The sequence below is a fragment of the Mus caroli genome, chromosome 4 (assembly GCF_900094665.2).
Source record: "Mus caroli chromosome 4, CAROLI_EIJ_v1.1, whole genome shotgun sequence".
Classification (NCBI taxonomy): Eukaryota; Metazoa; Chordata; class Mammalia; order Rodentia; family Muridae; genus Mus; species Mus caroli.
In genome coordinates, this window is record NC_034573.1 from 41,504,083 (window position 1) to 41,515,428 (window position 11,346).

At 46.5% G+C, this 11,346-nt stretch overlaps 2 protein-coding genes across 3 annotated transcripts in view; one reads left to right on the plus strand and one right to left on the minus strand.

The window, feature by feature from the left end:
• Positions 1 to 946: 946 nt before the first annotated feature.
• Alg2 (ALG2 alpha-1,3/1,6-mannosyltransferase) lies at positions 947 to 5,439 on the minus strand. 2 transcript variants are annotated; one of them, XM_021160053.1, is made up of 2 exons: positions 5,017 to 5,439; positions 947 to 3,551 (listed from the first exon to the last, which is right to left on the minus strand). In XM_021160053.1, the coding sequence occupies exons 1-2, from the start codon at positions 5,362 to 5,364 to the stop codon at positions 2,652 to 2,654; spliced, it is 1,248 nt and encodes a 415-aa protein (XP_021015712.1). In that variant the 5' UTR covers positions 5,365 to 5,439; the 3' UTR covers positions 947 to 2,651. The 2 variants fall into 2 exon arrangements, with proteins under 2 accessions (XP_021015712.1, XP_029332621.1); XM_029476761.1 differs by having other exon boundaries at positions 984 to 3,478; positions 5,017 to 5,218.
• Positions 5,440 to 5,719: 280 nt separating this feature from the next.
• Sec61b (SEC61 translocon beta subunit) overlaps positions 5,720 to 11,346 on the plus strand; it is a 9,212-nt gene continuing 3,585 nt past the window's right edge. Inside the window, exons 1-2 of the mRNA XM_021160916.2 lie at positions 5,720 to 5,831; positions 5,990 to 6,087. Of these exons, the coding sequence (XP_021016575.1) occupies positions 5,829 to 5,831; positions 5,990 to 6,087 (101 nt within the window). The 5' untranslated portion in view covers positions 5,720 to 5,828. The remainder of the gene's footprint in view (positions 5,832 to 5,989; positions 6,088 to 11,346) is intronic.

Below are 11,346 nucleotides of genomic sequence, written 5' to 3' on the forward strand. Positions count from 1 at the left end.
CCACAAGGGGGCATTGGATTTCATATGAGAATTAAATGAATGTCTACTGTGCATCTCTGGCAGCATGCTGAGAAGGGCTGGTTCCCTAATGCTAGAATTACTACTGATGAGGCCACAAGTCAGTTCCTGTGGTCCATGCTATTTCTCTACTGAATGCAATTTTGCAAGTTCTGGGCACCCTGTGGGGAAAGCTCCACCGTTAGCTGTTTATCTAGGAGCCTAGAGTCAAGTCATTCAGAGCAGGTGGGACTCTGTAGTCTGTCTACGCCTGGGAAGTTTTTTGTAATCCACGGGCTCAGGACAAGGAAGACAAGTACCAGGAACCCAGAGTTCATTTTAGAATGATAAACACTCAAAAGCAGCAATAGATTTTGTGCTTGCAGTGAGTAAGCCCTTACCACAGATCATGTGACCAATTCTACCAGTTTTGAATCAAAGGGTCAGAGCTTTTTTGAAAAAGGGTCAGGTTTTGCCCAAAAGGCTCTAATTCTCAAATGTATGACCCAAACCACAGACTTGGGAAGACCTACTTTACTGGATCTTCCGAAACACTAGAGAAACTAAATTCCACAGAGCCAGGCGTCACACCCTTACTTGTGAAGCTTCTTTTTGGTATTGTGCCTGGAAAAAATACTCTTGAGATACAGATTTAAACTAAAACTATATCTCTATGGAGCCTCAACAAAGTGGTCTCTCCCTGTGGCCTGAGTTCACATGGAACTTATAGTTCTTTTTAACCTCTAAAGGTAGTGGCTAACATTTATACCATGTATTGTTTCTGCACTGTGTCTACTGATGAAATCTGTCACAATCACCCTTCCAGGGAAGCAGGACAGGGCAATTACCCCACTTCACAGATGAAGAAGTTGAGGTGTTAAGCAGAGATTACTGCCCTCTAAGTCAGGCAGGCTGTTCGGCTCTGTGCTCGCAACCATAAACTGGACCATCTGATTACAGATATTTATTATATTCTTACAGGTGAATTTAGCTTTAAAATTGCTTTAATACTTGCACTTACAAGCAACAGGTAAACAACAACGAACAGTTATTACTGGGCAGTGTCACAGGGATAGGGGAGTTGAGAGGTGGGGTGGGGGGCGGGGTGTCAAGCAAGCTTCACACAAAGGCATTTACGTGACGGACAGGAAACACTGGCATGCTAAACTGCAGAGAATACGGTACAAACACTACGAGGGCTGGAGACACCAATAACATTAAGAAACATGTCTTAAATATGAAGCTTGGTATATAGTTCAGATGCGGAGTGTCCCCGGTGGTGGCCATTCTTGGTTGTCAACTTGACTCCATCTGGAATGAACTAAAATCTAACAATGGAGGGCACACCTGGGAGGGATTTTTGCTTAACTTGAAGTTGGCAGGTCTTCCTTTAATTCTGATCTTCAAGTGGGAAAACGCACCTCTAGTCTGCGCCATGCTTTCTGCTGGCAGCCTATACAAGGTCATGGAAGTAGGGAGCGTTTGCTCTTTGCTTGCTTGTCCTTACCTTGCTGGCAAGTCCATCCCTTCACCGGCGTCAGAGCCTACTTTGGGATTCCAGTGCATACTGAAGACCAGCTGAGACATCCAGCCTCCTGGACTGAACAACTACTGGACTTCTGGACTTTCTGTTCATTGTTGGATTAGCTTGACAGAAGCCTGTATGTCACTGTTCTTCTTCTTCTGGGAATTCATTCTGTTAAGTGCTGTTTGTTATTTTAGAGAACTCTATTACAGCTCCCAAAGGCCTGTGCCCTGAGGCCTGGTCCCCGGCCCACACTGTTACTGAGAGGTGACAGGACTTTTAGTAGTGAGGGCTAGTGGAAGAGAATTTTCTAGAAAGGGATATGGGACCCTTTTTGTCTTTGCTCCCTTCCTCAATACACTGTTCTGGCACAGGCTCAAAGGAATAAGGCCAAGCGTGACACGGTAGGCCAAAACATGTGTGATGGTGTTCCTTCATGTCAACTATCTCGTTTATCCTAGTCTTCTGACTTCAGGTTTATGTATTTAACAAGACAAAGTCAGAGCATCGGGCTCAGATCTAATGTTCTATTCTCTTCTGATGCCAAACATATTTTATTGTCAAGTTGCAGTAAAAAACAAAACAAAACAAAAACCAAAACAATAAATAATACTGAGTACTCTTGCTATGGATCCAGCCAAAATTCTAACAAAAATTTCCTAGCAGCTACTAGAGAACACTTTAAGTAAACCGAGCTTGGGAGTTGCAGCAGCCTCGTTCCCATTACGCTCTGAAGTCAAATCAATTGACTGTGACAATGGTAAGACCTACACTACTAAAGCCAATTAAGGCACTGGATGATCAAACCTTTATATATAAAGGAACAATAATCCAGAAAAATAGAATTAAAATAGTCTGCTAGCAGCAGATTTCTACCATACTTTCAACAATACTCATGAGATATGGAATGATTACAGCATTAAGAATATTTCAGAAATGACAGGTAGGTGTGGTGGACAGGTGGCTCACATTCAAGACTCAAGTCTACTTTAAAAAAAAAGAAATCTCACTAGCACTAGATTCTAGCTCCTTTGTTTCCTCCTTTCTTTTGGTTTCAAAGGCGTTTCTACAACCCATAAGAGGGATCGCAGTGCATGTAGCATACAGACCCTACACTGTACTCTCCTGACTACACCAGCTTCGTGACGTACTGGTACAGCTGATCCGCAAATGCATCAGCGGAAAACTTCTCTGCCACCCTGGCTTTTCCAGCGAGGCCCATCGTGGCTTTTAAGGATGGTTTGTGGATGAACTTCTCCATGGCTTCTGAGAAGTGCACTGGGTCTGGCTCACACAGGAACCCCGTGACCTTGTGGACAATGGACTCCAGGGGCCCACCGTTATTAACAGCAATGACTGGGCACTGCATGTACATGGCCTCCAGAGGGACGATGCCAAAGTGCTCGTTGCTCGGAGTGTAGAGCACACACAAGCAGCCGTGGAGGAGTGAGATCTTCTGTCTGTCCGAGAAGGACCGCAGGAAGGTCACATGACGCTCAAGGTCTGACTCTTGGACCATTTTCTTCAACTCCTTATAGTGCTCCACGTTCTCCGGGATCCTATCATCATAACCACCGGCCATGAACAGATGAACCTTATCCCACTCTTGAGATGGTAACCGATTCCGAAGCTGGACCAAGGATCTCAGTGCCAAGGGCAGATTTTTCTTCCTTTCGTATCGGTTGATAGAGAGGAACAGGAATTGCTTCCCCTTGGGGACTAGGTCATCTATCTTTTCAGGAATAGCCAAGTCAAAGCTGCCGATATTCAGAGATGGGTAGAGCACATCAGGATTTCTGTGAGACAGGGTCTTGAAGGTTTCTTTAAAGACGGAAGCAGTGTACTGGCTGTTGACCAAGATGCGGTCTGCCATGCCTGTGGTGTATTCCTCGATCCAGTCGATGGGGGCCCTGTAGAACTTCTTCAGAGCTGAATTTCTCTGAGTAAGCAGCAGATCTGGGAAGTGACAGTAAAATAGGACCCTCTTACGCCGTCTGGCCAGTTTGAACACCGGGATACAGGCAGACACCTAACCAAGGTAAAACAGTAGGTAAGTGACTGGTCGCCTCAACCTCCTTGGCCATAATCCTTTTTCTGGTTGACTAGCTGCCTGGTATTACTGAATCCATAGGACCTGGGTAAATGTCTGCATTTACCGTGAACATACGGCTTCCTTAGGGTGGTTCAGTGCAACTCAGGATCATAATTAAAGATTCCCTGGAGCAACTGTGGCTATTTCCACCTGTCAGCTTAGATAAGAGCACTGGGTAGCCAAGTATAGACCTTGGAAGAATAAGGTGACATCATTGTAAGTAAAGGCTGGAAACTGCTACTGACATGTACAATGGCCATGACTATCAGGAGATTCCTCAGAGGACTGTAAGAAGTGAAATAAATGCAGTATTAGGATGTCACATCTAGTGTCACACCTAGGATCTCACACACACACACACAATCAATGTTAGTGTCTTTTAGGGAAGACTGAAATATTTACAGGACAGGGGACTTTCCAGTCACTGAAGAGACTGATGTGGATCTTGAATATCAATAAGCAAGATGTTTCAAATTTTTGCAGAACAAAAACAAAGAGTCCAACAGCAGGTAAATTGGATCCCAGCTACGTACATGTAAGATGTAGCAGGAAACAGACACATATACTACCAGGGCCACACATCATTTCTGGAAGGATGCAGAAGACACTGTTGACAATGGCCCGCCCTCTCAAGGATGGGGACAGGGAATTTTTACATTATACTTCCTATTTGAACTTTTACTCCTGAGTAAATGTTACTTCTTAATTAAAAAAAAAAAAAAAGTGGGGCTGAGGGTTGGCTCCAGGAATGTTGGGTATGGCAGTGCACACCTGTCCAAAAGTCTAGCTCAATCTTTCAATTCCAGGTTCAGTGAGAGAGCCTGACTCCAATGCTCAGGTGAAGATTAGCTGACCTCTAGTTTTGATATGCAAGCTCAGACACTTGTATAGACAAAATAACTGGATTTTTCTCCAAAGACCAATGGGGACCATGGTAAGGTTCTAATGGGGACACGATATGTTTAGCTTGACTTTAATCCGTGGCACTGCTAATACTGGAATGGCAGTATTAGGAAGACTGGAAGGTTGGGATGGATGGGACCTGAATGCAGAGACAAAGGAATAACGGAGAAGAAAGAAGAGTAAATAGTCACATACAAGGTGTGGCCGGAAGTCGACTTTTAATGCCAGCAACCACCTGGATCCAATCATTTTAGTCCCAAGGCTAAACATATAAAATGCAGACACGTAAGCCCTACCTCAAGGATCTTCAACGAAAGAAAGGGGGCGGGGGAGAGATGTCACCGCGATCTGCCATTTTAAAGGGTCTATCCATACTAAAACTGGTGGCCATTCTCTCCCTGGGGACTCCTGCTGGACAGTTCCTAAAAACCTAGAACAGCGGTCCCCCCCCCCCCCCCCCCCCCCCCCCCCCCCAGCCAAGAATTGGTGGCGGCCTCACCTGGTCGCACACCACCACGTCGAACTCCTCGCCGGAGAGAAACAGCACATAGAGGGCCAGAAAGACCATGCGCACGTAGGAGCAGATGGCGGCGCCGCGGCCGCCCCAGCCCAGGCTGCGAGGCAGCCAGTCCCCTGCGCATTGCACCGAGAGCTCGCGGGTCTCGATGAAGCAGTGGTTCGGGTCGTAGTGCGCGGTCCATATCTTCACATCACAGCCGTACTCCTGCAGCGCCAGCGCCGCGTCCAGCACTAGGCGCTCGGCACCGCCTATACCCATGTCTGGGTGCAGAAACAGCACAGATGGGCTGTAAACCCGGGAACGGGCTCGGTACAGGTTTTCGGCCATGGTGGATGAGCCGCGCTTGCGCTCTCCGCGCGAGCTTCTGCAAGCTCCTGCAAGCTCCGCCCCTGGCCCCCTCTGGCTACTGAAAGCCGAGCCAGCGCAACTACGCCTGCGTCAGTTTAGGCCACATCAGCGATAAGTCTGTGGGCGCTAAGAAAATGCCTGACTTAATTTCTCGTGTGAACGTGTCCAAATCTTGCAATTTGGTGATGTTTGACCACATTAAGCACGCTAAATAAATTACATAAAAGAAGCGAAAGGGCTGTACTTTCACACGGCCCAGTTGTTGTCGGCGTAATTTTTACAGGCATATCTTAGGACAGCCCAGACATCCAAGCGTCTGCGAAGGCCCTGCCAGCCGGCCGGGGGGCGGTGCCAGAGCCTGTCCCTACGAGAGTTCTGAGTGCTCGGCAACTTCCCGACTGCCCTCTTCCTGCCTCCTGTGCCCACCGTTCTTAGGCATCAGCATGGTGCGCGGTTCTCGCTTCCATGGGGTGCACTAGCCCCTGTCTTGGTCTTCCTTTCCGGGACCTCATTGCGCTTCCCAGCTTCTCGGGTGGGTGTGGGGTCGGGGGTGTGAAGAGGATTCGACCCGCGATGTTCACTGTTTGTCTGCTTCCCTCTGCAGCCGGGTCCAACGCCCAGTGGCACCAACGTGGGCTCCTCTGGCCGCTCTCCCAGCAAAGCGGTGGCCGCACGAGCTGCGGGATCCACTGTCCGGCAGAGGTAAGTGGCTGGGGGTTTGCGGGGGACGCCCGGTTATGGCTGGAGGAGGCGAGGTACCCAGGATTGCATTGCATTGCTGGAAGAAGTTCCAGGATGGGAAGATTCATAGGAGCCGAGAGAGCCGGAGCTGACGTGGCCATCCAGTTAGTTAAAGGCCCTTTAGGAGGAGGCATGGTTTTCCTCTCCTTGATCAGCTGCACGCACCACTTTAGTTAAAGGAAAATTAGACTAGGATCAGGAATAACTTTAGGAAAAGCGTTGGCATAAGGCTGGTGTGTCTGAGGCTTTACCTTTCAGTCTTCCATATAGAGGTCCCATACACACTCAGCTTAACAAAATGTATCTTACACAGTCTATCATCCTGGTTCCCCATCCCAGCTGTGTGTGTCTTTTTAAGTCTATTTTGTGTATGTGTATGTATTGCACACAACAGGTATTCTTAACCTCTCAGCCACTTTTCCAGCTTCAGTGTCTCCTTATTTTTAAATGTCACTGCTTATTTATAGAAATCTAGAAACTCCAGTTATTTATCTTTTTTAATTTGGTGTGTCTTCTCTGTCCAGTCATATGCCGGAAGACCTCACTACTTTTCTTTCTCCATTCTGTCCCCCCAGTGACAACTTCTTCTGCTTTGAATTTACACCACTGTTCACCCTCCAGTTACTCTTCCACTTAGGTTCTCTGTAAGTTTCTGGTGGTGCCTGTTAAAAAAGGAGGCTTTCAGAGGGATTCCAGGCCAGCAATTCTGAACTTACTACCATTTCTTTTCTTTCTTTCTTTCTTTTTTTTTTTTTTTTTAGTTAGTTAGTTTCTTTTTAGACAGTCCCACACAACCTAGGGTTGAACTTACATCATCCTTCCTTCACTTCCTATGTGCTAGGATTATAGTTGTAATAGGATACTACAGTTTATGTCTACGCGTTCATCTCCTCTGCTTTGACAGAACATCTGCCCAAGTCCTCTTTTCCAGCTCCTGTCTTAAATCATGCCACAATAAAATGTTGACTGAAGGAATCAGTCAACTGTATTGTTGTGTTTGTAGAACTACTAGTAAGGGTTTTGGTAGAGAGGAGTAGACTTTGAAAAGGCAAAGGAGCACTTTATAATCTTTTAAAATATTTTTCCATTAATTTATTTCTTTATTCACTTTACATCCCGATTGCAGCCCTCCCTTCTCCCCAGTCCCCCTCACAGAGCCCCTCCCTCACCCCCTCCAATAATAATTTTTATTTATTTATTTTTTTGGCATTTTGTGATTTATTTATTTTTCCAATTTTTTATTAGGTATTTACTTCATTTACATTTCAAATGCTATCCCGAAAGTCCCCTATACCCGCCCCCCTGCCCCTGCTCCCCTACCCACCCACTCCCACTTCTTGGCCCTGGTGTTCCCCTGTACTGGGGCATATAAAGTTTGCAAGACCAAGGGGCTTCTCTTCCCAATGATGGCTGACTAGGTCATTTTCTGCTACAAATGCAGCTAGAGACACGAGCTCTGGGGTTACTGGTTAGTTCATATTGTTGTTCCACCTATAGGGTTGCAGACCCCTTCAGCTCCTTGGGTACTTTCTCTAGTTCCTCCATTGGGGGCCCTGTGTTCCATCCAATAGCTGACTGTGAGCATCCACTTCTGTGTTTGTCAGGCACTGGCATAGCCTCACGAGAGACAGCTATATCAGGGTCCTTTCAGCAAAATCTTGCTGGTATATGCAATAGTGTCTGTGTTTGGTGGCTGATTATGAGATGGACCCCCAGGTGGGACAGTCTCTGGATGGTCCATCTTTTCAAAGGAACACTATAAAACCACCCTTAACAATGTGAAGAGGAAGGCTTGAGGATATAGTGGGTAGATAGCTCGGGAATAGAGAGCTTGCTTAGCATGTGTAAGGCCGCAGGCTTGATCACTAGCACAATCACAACACAACAGCAAAAGAGGATGTGAAGGACTTGTTGACTGCAGTAGGAAAATCTAAATCTGCAGTCTAAACGAGGTGGCTTGAACATTTGTGCAACAGACTGCAGCTTGGAGAAGGAACTTGTAATAGAACTGTCAGAACTGGTAAGATGACCCTGAGGGACCATGAAAGTTCCGTTACTAAGATAGTCAAGGAAAGGATATTGTGCTATGGTTTAGATTGTATGGGCCTGCGGTGCTTCTTGTTGCTAGCTGGGATTTCAGAGACTTCTTGGGCTGCTCTAGTAGCTGTGTGTAGTCCTTTGGGGATGGGTTTTTGTTCAAGAGGAGTTATTAGGGAAGTTTGGCCGTCTGAGAGTTCTTAGGGAACCAGAAGGTACCTAATTATGAGATTATCAAAGGATAATAAATAAAAGTGAGGCAACCAGTAAACAAGTGAGGTGACAGATGTAAACTTTGAAGGTTATGGATAAGGATGACATCTTTTAGGTTCTGGTATTGGAGGGCCAGTGGCTATCTGTATGGTGTGTACAAAATTCATTCGCACATGCTAGTGAGTGTGTGGCTATATGCATGGAGTGTACAAAATTCATTCCAGAAACGTGTTGATGGTTAGGTAATTGTGACTGCTGTTGGCTATCTAAGAATATGTCCATTCTTAGAGACGAAGTTGAAGCTATAGTTCGCGATACTTGGGCTCTGTAGTGTGCAATTTCTATCTGTCCCTGAATGAAGTGATAGAGTAATAAGGCCTCAGAAGAGAAGAAGTGTGTGGGATTTAAGGTTAAGCTGGGGTTGGAGCCCTCGCTCTGCATACAGTGGGAAAGGAAGCTGCCACAGGATGAGAAGGAGTGATGATATTTCAGAGACCACAACCTCTGAAGTGCCAGCCCATGGTGAGTTCCTACAGAAGTGATGGAATCTACAAGTTTAAGGTGGTGGGATAGTTAGGGACACTAAGACAGTTATGAAATAATAACTAGAAGTCTGTCTGTCGTGTCGAGCCTTGCTTTACCTTGGAGAATGTACTTGTAAGAAAGATTGCTAGGGCTTATATTCATGCTGTGAGCTTCTTTCCAGTGTGGAGGCCATGAGTAGCCAGGGCACAGAAATAGGTCATGGAATTTCAAGTGATGAAGGCAATACATTGGGGAAGCTGGGTGAGGAGAGTGAGGGTGGATGGTTTGAATAGGGTACACAGGGTGAGTGACTCATAGAGACCCATGAGGTGCAAGGGAGCGAATGACACGCTAGCCCAGGGAGGACAGGCATCCTAGGCTAAAGGAACAGTAAGTGGATGGGCAGGTCAGTGAGCTGGGGTTGCTCTAGCACGTGCCAGCAGCCATAGCAGTAGACCAAGCATGCACTTGGTTAGGGTGAACAGCATTTGGTTAAAGGTGGAGGAAGAAGGTGCAGACTTGGTTGAAGGTTAAGAAGTTAAAGTGGGGTCTGTTAGGCGCCTCAGCTAGCTTCCCAGATAAGGTAATGAGGAATGTTGTGAGCACAGTTTCCATGGACCGTGCTTTTCAGATCCTCTGCTCTGTCCCTCTGCCAGTGGCAGAAGTAACAACAACAAATCCTACTGGTTTCTGTACGGATCTTGACATTCTAGCTTTGAAGACAGCTAAATTCAGGGGTTGAGCTGCTTTGGAGAGTGGGAGGTGGTAGTTGTGGCCCAGGTGATAATGTCCCACGTGGACACTGGTTGTACCTCTTACTCCTGTTTTATAAACAAAGAAGATTTCAGGTACCCACCTTCCAGATTAGAGACATGGCTGCCCAGGGAGGCTTTCTGCACACCCCATACATCTTTTTCTATTTACAGTCAGCCTTCCCACAGAAGCAGTCATACATAGATAGGGTTGTATGTTTCCAGGCTACTGTAGCCCATAACTGATGTTTCTGAAATGCTGTTCACTAGCAGAGTAGACTTGAGTCATGGGCACTGACTGCTGCCAGAGTTGTCATGGGTACAGTTGGAGTCAGACTGGACCAAGGCTCTAATCTTCCACTCATGGGTAGGATGAGCTTCCTTGGCTATAGACAGGATTTCTGCATTCAGAATGTCATGCCAAGACTCTAGTGGGGTGAGGTGGGCTTTAGGCTGCTCAAGGGTCAGCAGCCCCCACACAGGAATGGGATTTTAATAGACAGAGTATTGGGACTTAGTAGTGTTGCAGGAAATATTAAAAAGAACCGCCAAGTTCCCATGCTCCTTCCAGTTACTCTCTGCCAGCCACTCTCTGGTAGGCCAGAGCTCCCGAGTTCCCTTCGCTGCCATGCCAGCACCACGCAATGAATGTCCACCCCAGGGTCAGCCACCACAACACCCAGCAGCCTGGTAGAAACAAAACTCTAGAAGCTTATAATAAACAAGTCAGATTTATATATCAATATCTTCTCTTTTTCTTTTTTTTTTTTTTCTCAGTTTTTCGACACAGGGTTTCTCTGTGTAGCCCTGGCTGTCCTGGAATTCACTCTGTAGACCAGACTGGTCTTGAACTCAGAAATCTACCTGCCTCTGGCTCCCAAGTGCTAGGATTAAAAATGTGCGCCACCACTGCCCGGCTTCAATAAATTCTCAATTCACAAGATACCCACACAATAATTTCAGGGCTAATTGATAATGATACGAGCTGCCCACCTAGATCAGACAAGTTATCCCAATTAGTCTATCCTTTATGATATATCTACCTGTGGCTATTTAAAGCCACGCTGGTTCAGGATCTTCTTCCTGTCTGTCCGTTTCCATCTTGCCTTCACCCCCCCTCCCTCCTGTCAGTCGCTCTCTGTCCCTGCAACTCTTGGCTCCGCCCCCTGTTTCCCTGTCCAGTCACAGGCCTCCTGCTGCACTAATACTTTAATGTAACTGGACAGGGAAAATCCTGCCACAAGGTAGGACAGGACATTCTTTTTGAACACCTAACACTTGTGGCATAATTATACAGCTGATGATTTCTTTTAGATTTCTTCCTGTCACCCAGTGCTTGGGTCCTCGGTTTGCCACTCCAGCACGGGGTTGGGCAATGCCCCATCCCACAGGAGGATAGGAGAGTCTGTGTCTGGTCCTGGTCCTAAATATCCATGTCTCTGGTGTGCTCTGTCTGACATGACGGCCCCGTGCATCAGCCGTTATCCTTTTGCAGAGAACAAGTTTGGGTTGTCAGTTGTTTGCTTTTTACCTCCTGCTCCTCTCCACGACTGACGGTCAGAATATTCAAATAGCTCAGCTTTGTTACAGAATACTCATTCATCATGTGTCGCCTCCATTTTGGGGACCTTGATATAATTACAGTTTAATGTCTAGTCTTAATTTTGCAGCAAGTGCAGTTTTTTTTTTTTTT

Coding starts and splice junctions, on each gene's coding strand:
- Alg2 (XM_021160053.1), bottom strand. CDS start 5,364: ATGGCCGAAAACCTGTACCGAGCCCGTTCCCGGGTTTACAGCCCATCT. Junction 3,552..5,016: donor ACGTGGTGGTGTGCGACCAG/GTGAGGCCGCCA, acceptor TACCTTGGTTAG/GTGTCTGCCTGTATCCCGGT.